The sequence below is a fragment of the Crinia signifera genome, chromosome 12 (genome assembly GCF_055691185.1).
Source record: "Crinia signifera chromosome 12, ASM5569118v1, whole genome shotgun sequence".
Taxonomy (NCBI): domain Eukaryota; kingdom Metazoa; phylum Chordata; class Amphibia; order Anura; family Myobatrachidae; genus Crinia; species Crinia signifera.
The window spans coordinates 67,116,844-67,132,579 of NC_139228.1; the positions used below are offsets into that span (position 1 = coordinate 67,116,844).

Consider the following 15,736-nt stretch of genomic DNA (forward strand, 5'->3'; position numbering starts at 1 on the left):
TCTTCTCTGTATGTTTCCCAGCCCCTTGTGAGAGCCGGAGGAAGGAGAGGCAAAGCAGGCACTGCAAGGACAGGAGATGCTTGGGCTCCCACTGCTGCCCTCCTTCACTCTGCATGTTACGAGAGCAAGCTTCCCCCTTGCTGTCCCCCTCCCCAAACACTGCTGTCACTGTGATTGTAGAGTAGGGTGATATACGATTGCAGCAGCAGGGGAAGGATGCCAAACACATCTGACTGTGGCGGCCGGCACCTCCTACCTGCAGCAGACAGCAAGGTAAAGGCGCGCTCACCGGGGCCCCACCTTTAGTGTCCTGTGCTGTGCTTCCCACATATGATGCTCAGCTGGAGGCTGCGGGCCGCTTGAAATGACAGCACGGGCCGCAATTGGCCCCCGGGGCCTGACTTTGGACATGCCTGGAGGAGGCTAGAGCTGGATGGGGAAACTGCACCTGACAATGGGCTGCCGCCGTTGTCCAAGGTGCAGCAAAGGTGGCGTGTAAAGAATCACTGGCGGGCAGCATGTAATCTTCAAAAAATGCCACCACGTTCTAAGAGACAGCCGCTAGAGGTCCTACTAGCCCTTTAGCATCTCTCAGGGGAAGGCACCTGGAAGTGCGGATTCCGGGAGCGTTGGTGTGCTCTGAGCAGGAAACACCTGGCAACGAGCATGTAATCCCCCCACCCCCTGACAACGAGCATGCAGCCCTCTGGCAACAAGCATATAAACCCCTTGGCAAAGGGAATATAACCCCCTGACAACAATCAAGAAATCCCCTAGCAATGAGCAATAAACCCCTGTCAAAGAGCAATGAACCCCTCGCAACGAACATGTAGGAAAAACAAATTATAATTAATGTATGCGTGCGGTTACTTAGTATTATCCTTGGGCGGTTAGAACCCTTAATCAGGCCCTGCTCCCACAGGATGTACACGAGTATAGAGGTGTGCCTGATTGTCTCATTTCTGCGGGGCAAAAACATCAACTGATAAACGAAATATACTGATCTGAAGCTGATTTGGTGATGACAGAGGGATACATGTAATAAAGGCATGTTTGCTGGGATTTATCTGCGCTTGCTAGTTTTATAGCCATAGCAGTTTACAGGGAAAAAACAGGTTGCGTCCAGCGTACGCACTGCCGCTATCTGTGCATGAGTGACAGGGGCCATCGATGGTTCCTTGCTATGGACAAAAGCCAACATAGAGCAATAGTTAATCTGTCGACGGTCATGTCTATGTCAGATCAGACCCTTTATTTACAGTTTCTTATACCTTTTAAGGTAACCCCTTCCATCAGGTACAAAATGCTCCCAGGTGACATCAATCATAAGAGGGATGTCCGGGGGCAATGAAAGGTCCGCTAATCCAGCACTGATGGGGTAGATGCTAATCTCTACCTCAAATTATCCTATATAATAATAGGCTGGCACTGCTCCTCACCTCTATGGGGGGGGGGGGGGATTCGAGCATGGTGTGCGACAGCAGTCTCTAGGCACCAGACGAAGCGCTTCATGTCACTTTTATGTTGTTTTGTCTTTTTGAGGGGATGGTAAGGAATCCATGATAAAATGCTACTGAAATCATTGCAAAAAAAAAAAAAATCATCCCACCCAACACCGCCTTTATTCCCACCCAAGCCTGCCTGGGTTATATCCTTTATATTTATTTATTATGGACTATGCAGGCCTCACACTATAGAGAAGCACTTGCAGGGAAATCATTTTCCAATATGAATAACCATAGTGAAGTACAAGTAGGTTAGTTCAGGTAGCCAGTCACAAGATGGCTGCCGACAGCGCCATCTTAACTGCCGTGTAAGGAGGGGCCGCCAGCCGCAAGATGGCGCCGGACCGCCAGCAACTGAGGGTCAGCCGCAAGATGGCGCTAAATGGCGATGACGTTGCCTGAAAGCTGTGTATGTCCTCTTCCTCTATCTCCAGCAGCCACTCAGCCAGTGTGTGAGTGAGTGTTTCCTGTTCCCTGCCCTGTGTGAGTGCGGCCTGCCATGGCTCCCCTCACCGGCTTCAGCAGCTGCCTCCTGCTGCTGTGCCTGCTGCCCCCGGCTCTGCTGGCCAAGCGAGGCGACGTGATAGACATCACCGACGGCACCTGGAAGGACATCCTGCAGGGGGAATGGATGATCAAATTGTAAGTCTGGCCATGCTGGGACTTGTAGTTCGCCGCCAGCTGGAAAAGTCTTCACCTACGCCCATTATTCTCCACTCACTGGCACATAACCGTGCCCGCTAAATATATCCATTATGTACCCAAGTCGCTGGCTGCCCCCTTCCTTCCATCCTAATGTTATTGCCTTATGTGTCTGGTCAGTGTGCAAGCACTGTATGTATAATATAATGCTGTGTATACCCTAAGGGTGTGTGTGTATATAACTGTGTCTACTTGGGCGTAGGCTATGCAGAGTGCTCCTCACCACTAAGGGAGGGAGGAATTCAAGTGATTTGTGGACACTAGATGGCGCCCCACATAGCAATCCAAGGGGTCGGTCCTATTACTGTAGCTGTGGATCATTCACAAGTGCGAATTATCACGGCATGGGCGCACATTACGGTGGACTGAATTTACCTAAAAGCGCTCACACCTCCATTGGGTTGCGAGCAATTTTTAAAGTGAATTCGGCAAAGCGAAGGGTGCAAGTTTGGCTTAAATCAGGTGCTGTTGCCAGTGTTAATACCCATTGGAACAACACTTGAACAGCACCTCGCATCCTTCGCAGTTGATGGGATCAACCTCCAAGTGTTGCTCCAAACTGGTGCACACCGCCGCCGGTGCTGACATTAGTTATCTTATGGTAACTAGTATACTGTACACCGCCGCCGGTGCTGACATTAGTTATCTTATGGTAACTAGTGTGTTTTGCAGTGCTGTGTGCTTGTAGTGAGTTCTGATGTTTATTATATGTAATAAGCTGTTCTGTGTCCCTGTCTCAGCCGTAGTAGGGAAATGCTTCTTCATAACAAATGCAATGATACTACATAACTAATTCCACCTGAGACTCACAACTTAGTATTGGGTCACACATACAACATATGCAAATGTATCCTTCTGCCACAAATGGGAACGGCTAAGTTCTCAGAAAACTGCGTTCTGTTTTGCTTAGTGTCAGCGATAGTGAATGCTGCAGGCGAGATTGAGGTTGATGTAACACAAAGTAAGTGCCTGTCAGAGAGCGCATGTGCTGCCAGATCCTTTTATTATTAGTGTTTTGGAGCACCCACATCAGACAGAAATAGCTTTCCCATACATGGTGGGGGTGATCCTGTCAGAGTTTATACTGCCTGTAATTTTATGTTGCAGCTGTATATTACTTATAATTAGTTGAAGACTGTATTCTTCTCTTATATTGTTGCTATTCCGCCTCTTGTTGCTGTTCTTGCAATATATAGATCCTGATAATAATTGTGATGATAATCCTCAGCTACGCCCCCTGGTGCCCAGCCTGTCAGAAGCTGCAGCCAGAATGGGAAGAGTTTGCAGAATGGGGAGAAGACCTCGATGTCAACATTGCCAAAGTAGATGTAACGGCTCAACCAGGTAACAACGGTGATTCTACCTTGTAAGGTGTAGAGTACAACATGCTGGGTAAATGACAATTATACCATACAGCGGTACGGCTACAGACAAGACTCTTGCAGTTGGTGAATCATTGTCTGTGCAATTTTATGTCTGATGGCATAGCAGTATACTGTGCATATGCCATCCACACTAGATCACTGACCACTAAATCCATAAATGACGACTCCTTCTCCCCTGCAGCAATGAGATAAGAGGATATCGGCTTCCTGTATATAAGGAAATGACCCAGCAAGAAATGCAATTGTCTCCTCTTGTCTTACAGGTCTGAGTGGCCGGTTTATCATTACAGCACTGCCTACAATATACCAGTAAGTGGAGAGCACCCTGTAACCTGTATCATAATCTTCTTAAATGATCACCTTACATCTAAGCTGTCACTGCATTAAGGGCCTGATTCTTGTTGGCACAGAAGACCCTTAATAATGGATATGTCCTGGTTCATTAAAGCTATATAGCAGTGATGGCTAACCTTGACACTCCAGCTGTTGTTGAACTACACATCCCAGCATGACCTGCTACAGTATTACTATTTGGCCATGCTAAAACTGATGCACGGCATGCTGGGATGTGTAGTTCAAGAACAGCTGGAATGTCAAGGTTAGCCATCACTGCTATAAAGTCTGAAGGCCCCCATACACTATGCGGTTTTGGGAGGATTTCATCCGATTTCGGCACTTTAGGCCGATAACCGGGTTAAATCGCCCCAAAATCGCAGGTGTGTGATATCTGATCCGATGCGTGGTCCCGTGCGCATCGAATCAGGGAGGTCGGACGGTCAGCACATAAGATCACGTCCGAACTCCCTGTATGCATATGCCTGGCCACCTGACAGACATATGCATGCAGACTGACCGGGGGAGCAGTGGGGCGGGCAGCGGGTCCCTGAGTGCTTAGCTGGCGGCGCCGGAGAGTGCTGACCTGGCCAGGCGGTGTGATCACAGATATCATTTAGCAGCGCTGCGGGACAGGACGTGCAGTGGCTGGTATTAGATTTTTAAAATAACTGTCGGTACTTATGTAGTATCTGGGCTGCCGATTTTTTGATTGTATGCCTTAAGTTAAGGCATACAATCAGATGCGATGCGATATCGCATCGCATACGACCATATCGCATGCGATGCGATGACCCGATTTTTCCATAGGATTCAATGTTAAAATGGACTGAGTCCATTTTAACATGGAATTCAATGGGAAAAAGGGGTCCTTTTCATACCCCTACTATCCAAGTGGGCATGGAGTTGGATATAAACCTGTGGCGAGCCACCGAGCCCGAAGCGTGGCGAGCCCCGCGAGGGGACGGTATTCTGTGTCCCCTCGCGGAGCTCGCCACGCTTCGGGTTCGATGGCTCGCTACGCTCGCCACAGGTTTATATCCAACTCCATGCCCACTTGGATAGTAGGGGTATGAAAAGGACCCCTTTTCCCATTGAATTCCATGTTGAAATGGACTCAGTCCATTTTAACATTGGACCCGATTTCAAAATCGGCAGCCCAGTTACTACATAAGTACCTAACTGTCAAATGACTGGCCGTTTTCTGATTGGCTGAGAGCTCTCAGCCAATCAGAAAACGGCCAGTCATTTGACAGTTATTTTAAAACTCTAATACCCGCCACTGGACGTCCTGTCCCGCAGCGCTGCTGATATCTGATCATCACACCGCCCGGCCAGGTTAGCACTCGCTGGCGCCGCCAGCTAAGCGCTCAGGGACCCGCTGCCCGTCCCCCTGATGAGGATGGGGGCCTTTAGGTGACTTGTACAGAAAGGGAGAATATCAATATCTCCTCCACTGGCGCCGAACAATACGTCCCTATAAATCAAGGGGCGATCCTCTTCTCCGAAACTGGGGAAGGCTGTTTCATAAAATACCGTACGCCCCTTATGGGGTGAGGGGGTTCCTCTTCTCCGAATCTAGAAAGCTCAAAACAGGTCCCAAGGGTAGCTGTCACACTGATGGAAGTAGTTGTGAATCCCTGCGTCCCTTAAAGCCTCAGTAGGTGATCGTGGTGACCCAAAATGAGAAATGATTGGGGGTATAGTGTAAAACCATTTATTAAACATATAAACATAAACAGATAAAAAGGCAAGTGGAACCACTTGGAATAATACCGTGTATGATGGAGAACAAAGATATTATCAAAGTTCTCAAACAGACTTGAAGCTGAGCGGGATTGATCCCGGGAAAACCAAAAGTCTTCGCTCCCTCCAGGTACCGGTATAAAGTGCCAAAGGTCCTGAAGTCCTCTAAGAAATAGTCCAAAACACTCCACTTCTGGACCTTTGGCACTTTATACTTCATCATTATCACCCCACAAGGCAGCCGACCAAGCGCACATCCACCTCAAACTTATCTCTGTCTTTGCTTTAGGTGACTTGTATTTGACCTGTACTGTGAACCTTTTCCCCCTTGTGCTACATTTTACATTTGCTCATTGATCCTGATACAGATGTAGTCGGTGTAGCTATGACTTCCTTGGAAGTTTGTTGATGCGGCAGGAGGCTTCTATTACACCTAGGCACCTCCTACTACAGTGTTGATCCTACCTGTGTCCTAGGAGGCAGCATCGGATCTCTCTGCCACCATTGGGTGGCTTACGTGGCAGAGACCAGGAAACCCAAGTCCTACGACGGAGATCCCGGACCTCTTCCCAGCCCTAGACCGCCTCTGTTGCCACCCCTCCCTGCCCTTGAACGGCAGTAAATGGTCGGTTACTGACCGTCTGCTGCCGTTCTGCTCTGATGTCCCTGGACCTGTTAGCGCACATGCCGAAAGGGTCAAATATTTAGCAATTTATAATATTGTGGGTAGCAGCTACGCAACACTGATATGTCCAACTCTGTGATTAATGATAACTGCTGAGACCTTGGCAATATTTGGATTCATTAATTATAGGCGATTGGCATGCTGGCCCTCTGCTTTTGCGATAGCCCTATCCCAAGCGATTCAGCTTGCACAGCAATTAATTGCATAATTAAAAGATAGCGTAAATATTTAAGAATTTAAACAAGCAAGAAGATTGCAACAGAAAGATTTGGTTAGCATCTGTACCCCACGCGTTTCGTCTGACATAGCAGATATAGAGTAAGATGCATCTGTTTGTTATTGCAGTAAACTATTCGCACAGTTTAATCCTTCAGGGTAATGGATAGCATATAATCCTCCTTCACAGTACTTAAACCTGACCATAATGGGTGTTCTATGCACAAATAAATAAATCAATTGAATATCACCCCATGGTGTCCTGTCACTTTAGATGGGAGATTGTGCACGATATAGCAATTGAATTCCACCCATAGTATCGCTAAGTGTTGAGGTGCCCAACTCGGGCACAGTGCTAAACCTGGATTATTATTGCACTGAATTTAAAGGTCAAATCTGCTTGTCGTGAAGATAAATTATCCGTTGTCAGATCTTTCCCAAGCTGACTTTGGGCCATATAGTGTTCTAACGCTCAGGAACTTCTCTTGTAATTCAGCTGGTCTAATATATGAAGTTTTGTTACATATAGTGACTCTTGACAGCAGTGTGTGAATAAAATAAGCCTCAGCCCCACTGTGTATTGTTGAGCATCTTCAGTTTTAATTCCATTGTCTTGCTATCGTCTTTGTTTCAGCTCTAAAGACGGGGTTTTCCGCAAGTACCAGGGTTCTAGGACACACAAGGAGTTCATCAGCTTCATCAATGAGAAGGAGTGGGAAGCTCTGGAACCTGTGTCCTCTTGGTTCAGTCCGGACTCCCTCTTGTGAGTGAATGGAACGTAATGCTTTTTTATGATTATGCGCTATAGCGGGGCAAGGGAAGTACGCTTACCTGAGCCCTGTCGGCATTCCCTGCCTCTGTTTTTGGCTTGGAATCTGAATTTTAAATCTGAATCTTAGATTGTGTATTTTCTTGAAATGGATTAAAAACTGCTAAAAATCATGTAACCTGCACAATGTGCTACGAGCTTTCGGATGACATCAGCGGCCCAACAACCGGGCAACGCCTTTTTTTTTTTTCTTCGTAACGCTGGTGTTCAGCTCCAAATGCCCGGCGCCTGTCAATCACCTTACATATGGCCAGCAAAGGCTATCCTTCATATTGGTCTGTACACAGAGGGAACCCGCGCATTCGCAGTCTTTTGATTATTGGACGGACTGCGAACCATCCCAATGGGCCTGAATCGGCCCCTCTGTTGGTATTAAAAAAGCTGGTACTTATGTAGTATCTGGGCGTCCGATTTAGAAATCGGGCACATCGCATCGCATGCGACCATCGGATGCGATGACCCGATTTTTCCATAGGAATCAATGTTAAAATGGACTGAGTCCATTTTAACATGGAATTCAATGGGAAAAAGGGGTCCTTTTCATACCCCTACTATCCAAGTGGGCATGGAGTTGGATATAAACCTGGCGAGCCCCGCGAGGGGACACAGAATACCGTCCCCTCGCGGGGCTCGCTTCGCTCGCCACGTTTCGGGCTCGGTGGCTCGCTACGCTCGCCACAGGTTTATATCCAACTCCATGCCCACTTGGATAGTAGGGGTATGAAAAGGACCCCTTTTTCCCATTGAATTCCATGTTAAAATGGACTCAGTCCATTTTAACATTGATTCCTATGGAAAAATCGGGTCATCGCATCGCATCCGATGGTCGCATGCGATGCGATATCGCATCGCATCTGATTGTATGCCTTAAGTTAAGGCATACAATCAAAAAATCGGACGCCCAGATACTACATAAGTACCAAAAAGCTTTGTGTGGGTTCTGATTTCTAAGGATCCAGACGGCAACTCTCTATCTGTAGCATGATAGGAGCTGATTGGTTGGTGCTGTATCTCTCTCCAAACGCTGATATTTATTTTTTATTATTCTAAGTTCCCTTTCTGGGTGACCAGTTTGTCATCCTGTTGTATTATGCTGTTTTCCAGAATGAGTGGCATGTCCGCCTTATTCCAGCTGTCCATGTGGATTCGGGTACGTGAATGTGTCTTCCTATTGTACATGCAGTCATGTTGAAAGTCACATAGAAATTCCACACAATCATAAAATGTACGATTTTACCCTCATGGATAATGTCTAACACTGACTTTTATATGGTCTTTGTTGTTGTAATATAGTATTACCTATACTGATCAATAGTCCTTATACTACATACACCTTGCTTGACATTTCTTCTACATAATCTGTGACTTCATATAGAATCTGCAAGAACCTGTGCACTGTAAGGATTAATGCATTCCTACATTTACACTTGTATAGCTTAAGTCACCCCTGATTTATGTGACCTGTGTTCAGCCCTACAGCATTGTTCCTTATTTCCTGGCATTTGGGCTCTCTAGGGAGTCGTTAGACTTGTTTAACCTGTATAAAGTTCCTGTTCTGTACAGCTGTCAGATCTAAAATTCCATAGGCTGTAAGGTAGCGAGCAGGACCCTCCTACCTCATTATCTGTTACTACCCGGGTCAGTTTAATTATGGTTTTGATCTTGATTGCAAAATACATTGAAGTATGGTAGTACAAAATACAAGCTTCATAATAAAAATATACTGCCCTGTGTATATTGTATCAATGTCACCTACACCTAGCTCCAATGCGTCATGCAGCACTAATGATCCGCTCCTATAGGCATTGGGTCTTGACCTCTTGTGTGTATGTCTTTGCAGTACTGTCACAATTATTTTGTGGAGGACATCGGTCTGCCCGTCTGGGGGTCCTACATCATATTTGGATTGCTGACTCTGCTCCTAGGGCTGATGTTGGGGCTGGTAAGTTGGCACTATGTTCCCAAATTATCTTATCATTTCATTCTTTATAGGCCTTTTCACATAGCAAAAGGGGTCAAATTATTGTCCGATCCTGAAGCAGGAAGATGTGATAATCACATCAGACACCAAGTAGATTCAATTTCGTGCAACACAACTGCACAAAAGTGGATAAGGGGAATCGCATATAAACCTATTGATTAAAAAAAAATGTAATATACAATGGCAGCGAAGTGTTACCTAACTATGTAGACAAGATTGCTGGGCTCCGACGAGATGCGATAACCAGTTGAAATGCTGATTGGTCCTAAATATATCCTTTAGGATCTTATTGGCCACCTAATGCAAGTTGTCTCTAATATAGATATTACACAGGTAGTAAACGTCATAGCAAGCTGCCACGGGGAGACGTCTCGGCTATGGGCTTGTACCAAACTCTTACCCCCCCATAGCCACCCCCTCCCCCCCCTGCTCCAAGCCCGCTCTAGTGTTTGTATCCTTGTGTAACATAATACTATGATTATTGCTGTTAACTCCATGCATTACATAACACTTAGCACATAGCCCGTTGGCTGCTGCGAGTAGATGAGGTAGATGCATTATACATCGATGTTCATCATTTCTGTTTATTCTTTATTGCAGTTACTGGTGTTTGTGGCAGATTACCTTTGTCCGACAAAGCGACAGCGGCCGCAGGGATTTATGTACCCCAGTGAGTGCTTATTTATTCTGCTGATATTACTGTCCGAGAGGATGAGCATCCGTCCGTCTCCTCTCGCAGATTAACCAATCATTGTTTGCCCGTGGTCTTTTACTATTGTCGCCGTGGCTGTAATGACCGAGAAGCGCCGATCGTTGTTTTACTGCAGTTTATTCACCTGACTTGTATATGGAGTCTCTTGATTCACATGGGAAATGATACACCATAGATTGCTTTTTAAAAGAGATCGCTCGGAAAGGCCCTTCTGAGAGATGTTGTTAAAAATAAAAGTATAGAGTGTATCGTTAATGAAACCCCGATCACACAAGACACCCCCCCCCCCCCCTGTTCATCTTAACAAACAGGTCAATTTTGACATGTACAGCGGGTGAGGTTATTGCACAATGGGGGTTATTCAGGTTGTTTTGCAAAAACAAACTACCTTCTTTAATGGCCAAAACCAGGCTGCACTGCAGGTGGGGCAGATGTAACATGTGCAGAGAGAGTTACATTTGGGTGGGGTGTGTTCAAACTGAGATCTATGTTGCAGTGTAAAAATAAAGCAGCCAGTTTTTACCCTGCACAGAAACAAAATAACACCCAAATGTAACTGTCGGCTCATGTTACATCTGCCCCACCTGCAGTGCAGCATGGTTTTATCCATTAAAGAAAGAGTTTGCCTTTGCAAACTAACCTGAATCACCCCTAATATCTGTAAGAGAGATTGTTTAGTGTGTATGCACAGTTTGCCCCCTAGTGGTCTAGTGTATATGTGGCTGTACAATATGCAGTTTATATGATCAGTGGGGACTCATTAGCTGACAGCCTGTAACGTGACAGGAGCTGATTGGCCGGTGCTTTATCTCCTTCCACTTTATCACTCTCCAAGGCTTAGTACATAGGGCCTAATTCAGACTTGATTGCAGCGCAATTTTGTTCTCAAAATGGGGCAGATGTAACGTGGAGAGTTAGATTTGAAGAACTGATTTTGTTTCTGTGCAGGGTAAATACTCTCTGTGGTACTTGTGTAATAACTGGGCGCCCGATTTTATGATCGGGTCGCAAAAATCGTATTGCATCGCATGCAACCAAATCGCATGCGATGCGATCAACGCGATTTTCCCATAGGATTCAATGTTAAATGGTCCTGTTCATACCTCCACTATCCAAGTGGGCATGGAGTTGATTTTATATAGCGCGGCGAGCCACCGAGCCCGAAGCATGGCAAGCGGACGCGGAATACATTTTAAGTAATCCGCGTCCCCTCGCGGGCTTCACAGGTATCCGCGTCCCCTCGCGGGGCACGCTGTGCTCGCCACGCTTCGGGCTCGGTGGCTTGCTGCGCTCGCCACGCTATATAGAGTCAACTCCATGCCCACTTGGATAGTGGGGGTATGAACAGGACCATTTAGCATTGAATCCTATGGAAAATCGATTTGGATGCGATGCGATTTTGCCGAAAAATCGCATCCCATCTGATTGTATGCCTAAGTTAAGGCATACAATCAAAAAATCGGGCGCCCAGATATTGCACAAGTACCCTCTCTGCTTTATTCTTACATTTATTCTTCTGTCTTACATTTGAGAACAAGTTTGTCCTGCCATCAGATCTGAATTAGGCCCATAGACCCCTCTGGCCTTACTTTTTGTTTTAGTTCCGTCATTCTTAGTGAATAGCTCCTATTTGCTCTCTGACTGCTGCTTATTTTTGTTTCAGAGAAACTGTCCCCGGAAGAGCTGGAAGTAGAGCAAAATAAGGAGGAAGATTCGGACGATGAAGAAGACGATGAGACGCCAGATGACGACGCACCCATGGACAATCTACGGAAACGTGTTCTGAAATCCTAAATATAACCTCCATTTGAACAGGTAACTTTTTCTTCTAAAAGTTCACATTTAAAATGAAAATGTTTCTACATTACTCAGTTACCCCGGAGCTATTCAATTAGTGTTTTGACCCATAGATTCCATGTAAAGTGCTGTAATCTATGGCTGTCCCAGCGCATTAACCGCTTCAGCGTGCTGTCCCGGAAAATTTCCGGGCATACCACGATGCGGTATGTAGGTGTACTCCAGTGGTGGCTCCAGTACTGGTGCGTACCTACATACTGTATACACACCAGTCGCTCACCTGTTCCGTTCCATCCCCCGGGCTCTCCCCACCGCTGCAGTGCTGGGCGATCGTCAATCCCCTTCAGCTGCCTCTGAGTTTGGGGCCGCTTGGGAGTACTCGGGTGTTCGGGAGCCTGAATACACAAACACCCAAGCACAATCCCTGCCGATGCTGCTGGGCACTCCCCCTCCCCATCCCCCGCGGACCCAAACTTTCCTAAGGGGCCGCCGCCGCTGCTGCTACTTCTGGCCTGGCTGCAGTGCCACTTCCTGCAAAAGGTAGTGGCTGCAGCTTGAGTAGTGGGTTTTCCTGGGGCAGAACATTGACTAGGTCCCGACTGACAAATAATGTAATGCTATAAGAATCCATTAGAAGCCTGCATCCATATATTTAGTTGTACTGCATTTTTTAGTAATTCTGATAACCTGCCGTTTAGAGAGGTTTCATATTTGGTACGTTACACAGACCGGAATGAATAAATGCACAGTAGTCGGGTCACATGAAAGGGAAGCTCCAGGCTACTGTTTTTGAACAGAGAAGGTTTCATTACCTCTTTAGATTGACTTTAATGGTCCTTTCAAAAGTAAATAATATACAATTTAACTTGTATAAAAATGTATTTAAAAGTTTAATGAGCAGGTGTTTGTTACTGCCATTATTAGGAGTTTGACTTCTCTCTGTGCACCCCGGGGAATCATTAGTAATTAGTACATGGTGAACATCAGTCGGAATTTGCTGTGCAGCAAAATAAACTGTTTTTATCTTGTTACAGGGTTGATGCCCTGAACCAAGGAATAAGTTTGACATTTGCCAATTCTAAATGTTTCATTTTGGTACAAAACAAAATAATGTGGGATCAGCCTTTATTAGTAATATTCTGGGCCGCTTCCATTTAAGTCATTCCCAACATTATTTTACTATTCAGTATTCCTAATAACCCTCAGTGTTATTTAATACATTAGAAAGGAGTCTGGCTGAGGTATGGGGATGTGGTAGGGCACGTGATAGTAAGGTGACGCAGGGTTATACGCAGCATTACATGCAATGCATCACTGGGTAATTACAAGTAGCTGGTTTGGGATTCGTCGGAGTCACAAATGTTACCATTCCCTGTGGTCGTTTTCACATTTTGGGACTTGGAGTTGTCCTTTATCACTGTGACTTCAGTTTCCTGCGCGATATTTGCGCTTTAGCAGTGGTTCCCTAAACTGTGTGCCTAGGTACCCTGGGGTGCCTCGGGATGTTTGCAAGAGAGTCTCGGGTTGGGGGTCCATGACCAAAACAAACTACTAATGCACAAAATGATGGGCAAAACCAGTGCTGGTGGCTGCCAGTCATAAAATGTATGGACAATTCACAGCTATGTTCCCCACCACATAACGAAACCTGAGGGTGACCGTTAACCACAATTTACTTTTTTATTTATTTATCCATAAGAAACTTATTGACTTGGGGTGCCTTGAACAAATGCTGATATTCTAGGTCGCCTTGGTGAAGAAAGTTTGGGGACCACTGTGCTACAGTATACTTAAAGACCAGTCCACACTATCTTGGTTTAATTTACATACCCAAACCAGGATATAATGTGTACAGTAAACTACTCCCATATTGCAGCCTGTTCAAAGTCCGCCATTCTAATGATGATGGTGATCTAAGCACCTGGAACCTATATAAAATAATGACCATAGAAGGGACTTGGTAGAAAGGTGTTTAAAGGGTACACCCCGAAAAGTATATGAGAACAGTCACCGGTGTAGCTGCAGATTACAGGTACACCTATTACAGTAACTGGGCAGGGATGTATGGATATTATAACTGTGTCATTGGATATTCTTGTTCTCAGGAAAGGATGAGGTGTTGGTCCTTGTGGCAATGTTTTCCGCACCAACGTGACTCCTCTGCCCCGTTACCGGAATGATCACCTGCCCCCCCATGTCCAATTCCTATGGAGCGGCTGTATTCAAGGCCCAGTCCCTGTCCGGGATTACCGCTCTTCCTGTGTATTCCTGACTGTCACGGGCCCATCTTCCTGACTGATAACTACAATCCTGAGAACTTGGCCTGTTCATTTGCACCGTCTTTTTATTCGGTATATTCCAGTATTAATACAGGGTGGATTGTTTGTACGCAACAACGCTTCAGTTATGATTACTCTTCACAGCGTGGATGCATTCCCCATGTGTACAAGCCACTGTCATGGATTTCCTGTCTACGTAATTATCCATATAAGTAACATGCATTAATTCACCACTTATAGTGATCCTCGGGGCTAACGTTCGGTAACAAGTAGGCAGAACTTGGGATAATGTGAGAAGTGTATTTTATTATTTTGTTAGCAGCTTCTGAAGGTTCCATCCTGCCAGAGAGGAGTGAGCACCTTCTGTGTGAAAATGAATTGCTATCCGCGTGTCCTGATTCTAGCAAAATTTACATAGGTCATTCTTACAGGGGAAAAGGGAACTGGTGTGCGATGGTGGGGATATTTAATTAAAAATAATAAAGTGCAAACTTATCGCAACCAATAGTTTTACTACTGCTCAGAAACGGTCAACAAAGCACACTTCTGATTGGGTGTTACAGTCTGTTGGGTTTGTCATTTGCACAGTAACTTTTGCAACGGTTTTCATAACTGCACCATGGCCATCAGAACAGCAGGTTTCAGTGGAATCGATATTTTTATTTTTTGTTTCCCATTGAGCGGATGTAGTATAATGTACGATGCTGATATAGCAAATAATTTCTTTTTAAAACCCCTATCTCGACGGGTCGTAGTGCTGCCTGTAACAAGACGGATCATTAGTGATGTCAGAGGGTGAGTACGTTTTACCTCTCGGAATTCCCTTTTCTTTAACCATTTTTCTTTGGTTTTGCTATTGCCGGGGTTCTTGGTGTTATGTAATAAAACCAGACGCGTGTATGTTGTCTGTGCCACCGAACAACCACCATGGTTGAAGTATTGATCCAAATATATGTATTTATTTCCCTATTTTCTGCGTTAGGGTTTTTTTTTTTTGTTTAAATGATGAAGTATTGTGTAATATTGTAGACATTTGGCCGACGCAGAACAGGGTCTTGTATTTGAGATCATGACTCTTGAGTAAATGGGGTTACTGTGACTTGTCAACAAAAATGTACACACTGTGTAAGATAGTTTTACTGAAAACATATTTTGTATTTTTGTAACAGGCTGGAATGCAATTATTAATAAACCTTTTTTTTGCTTTTATTGAGTAATAGTTTATTTATAAAGCAAACAACGACATATGTGACTTCAGGAATCCTGAACGTATAAAAGAGCATGGTCCAAAATTAAAGAATGTCTATACACAGGTGGTCCTATGACACTCTAGGCCAGTGATGGCTAACCTTGACTGTGTTGTTACACTACACATCCCAGCATGGCCAAATAGTAAATTGTGGTAAAGCATGCTGGGATGTGTAGTTAAACAACAGCTGGAGTGTCAAGGTTAGCCATAACTGCTCCAGGCCTCACAATATACAGAGATGGGTGGGGCTTGGCATGATCATGAGGATGGTAGTACAAGGGTGGCTGTGGTGTGATCAGGTGCCAGTGCATCATCCA

General features: G+C 45.4%; 1 protein-coding gene across 1 annotated transcript; it reads left to right on the forward strand.

The window, feature by feature from the left end:
- Positions 1-1,837: 1,837 nt before the first annotated feature.
- TMX1 (thioredoxin related transmembrane protein 1) lies at positions 1,838-15,379 on the forward strand. The gene is made up of 9 exons (XM_083167801.1): positions 1,838-2,147; positions 3,436-3,551; positions 3,856-3,901; positions 7,207-7,335; positions 8,506-8,551; positions 9,242-9,343; positions 9,983-10,052; positions 11,758-11,909; positions 13,997-15,379. The coding sequence occupies exons 1-8, from the start codon at positions 2,005-2,007 to the stop codon at positions 11,886-11,888; spliced, it is 783 nt and encodes a 260-aa protein (XP_083023927.1). The 5' UTR covers positions 1,838-2,004; the 3' UTR covers positions 11,889-11,909; positions 13,997-15,379.
- The last annotated feature ends 357 nt before the right edge of the window (positions 15,380-15,736 follow it).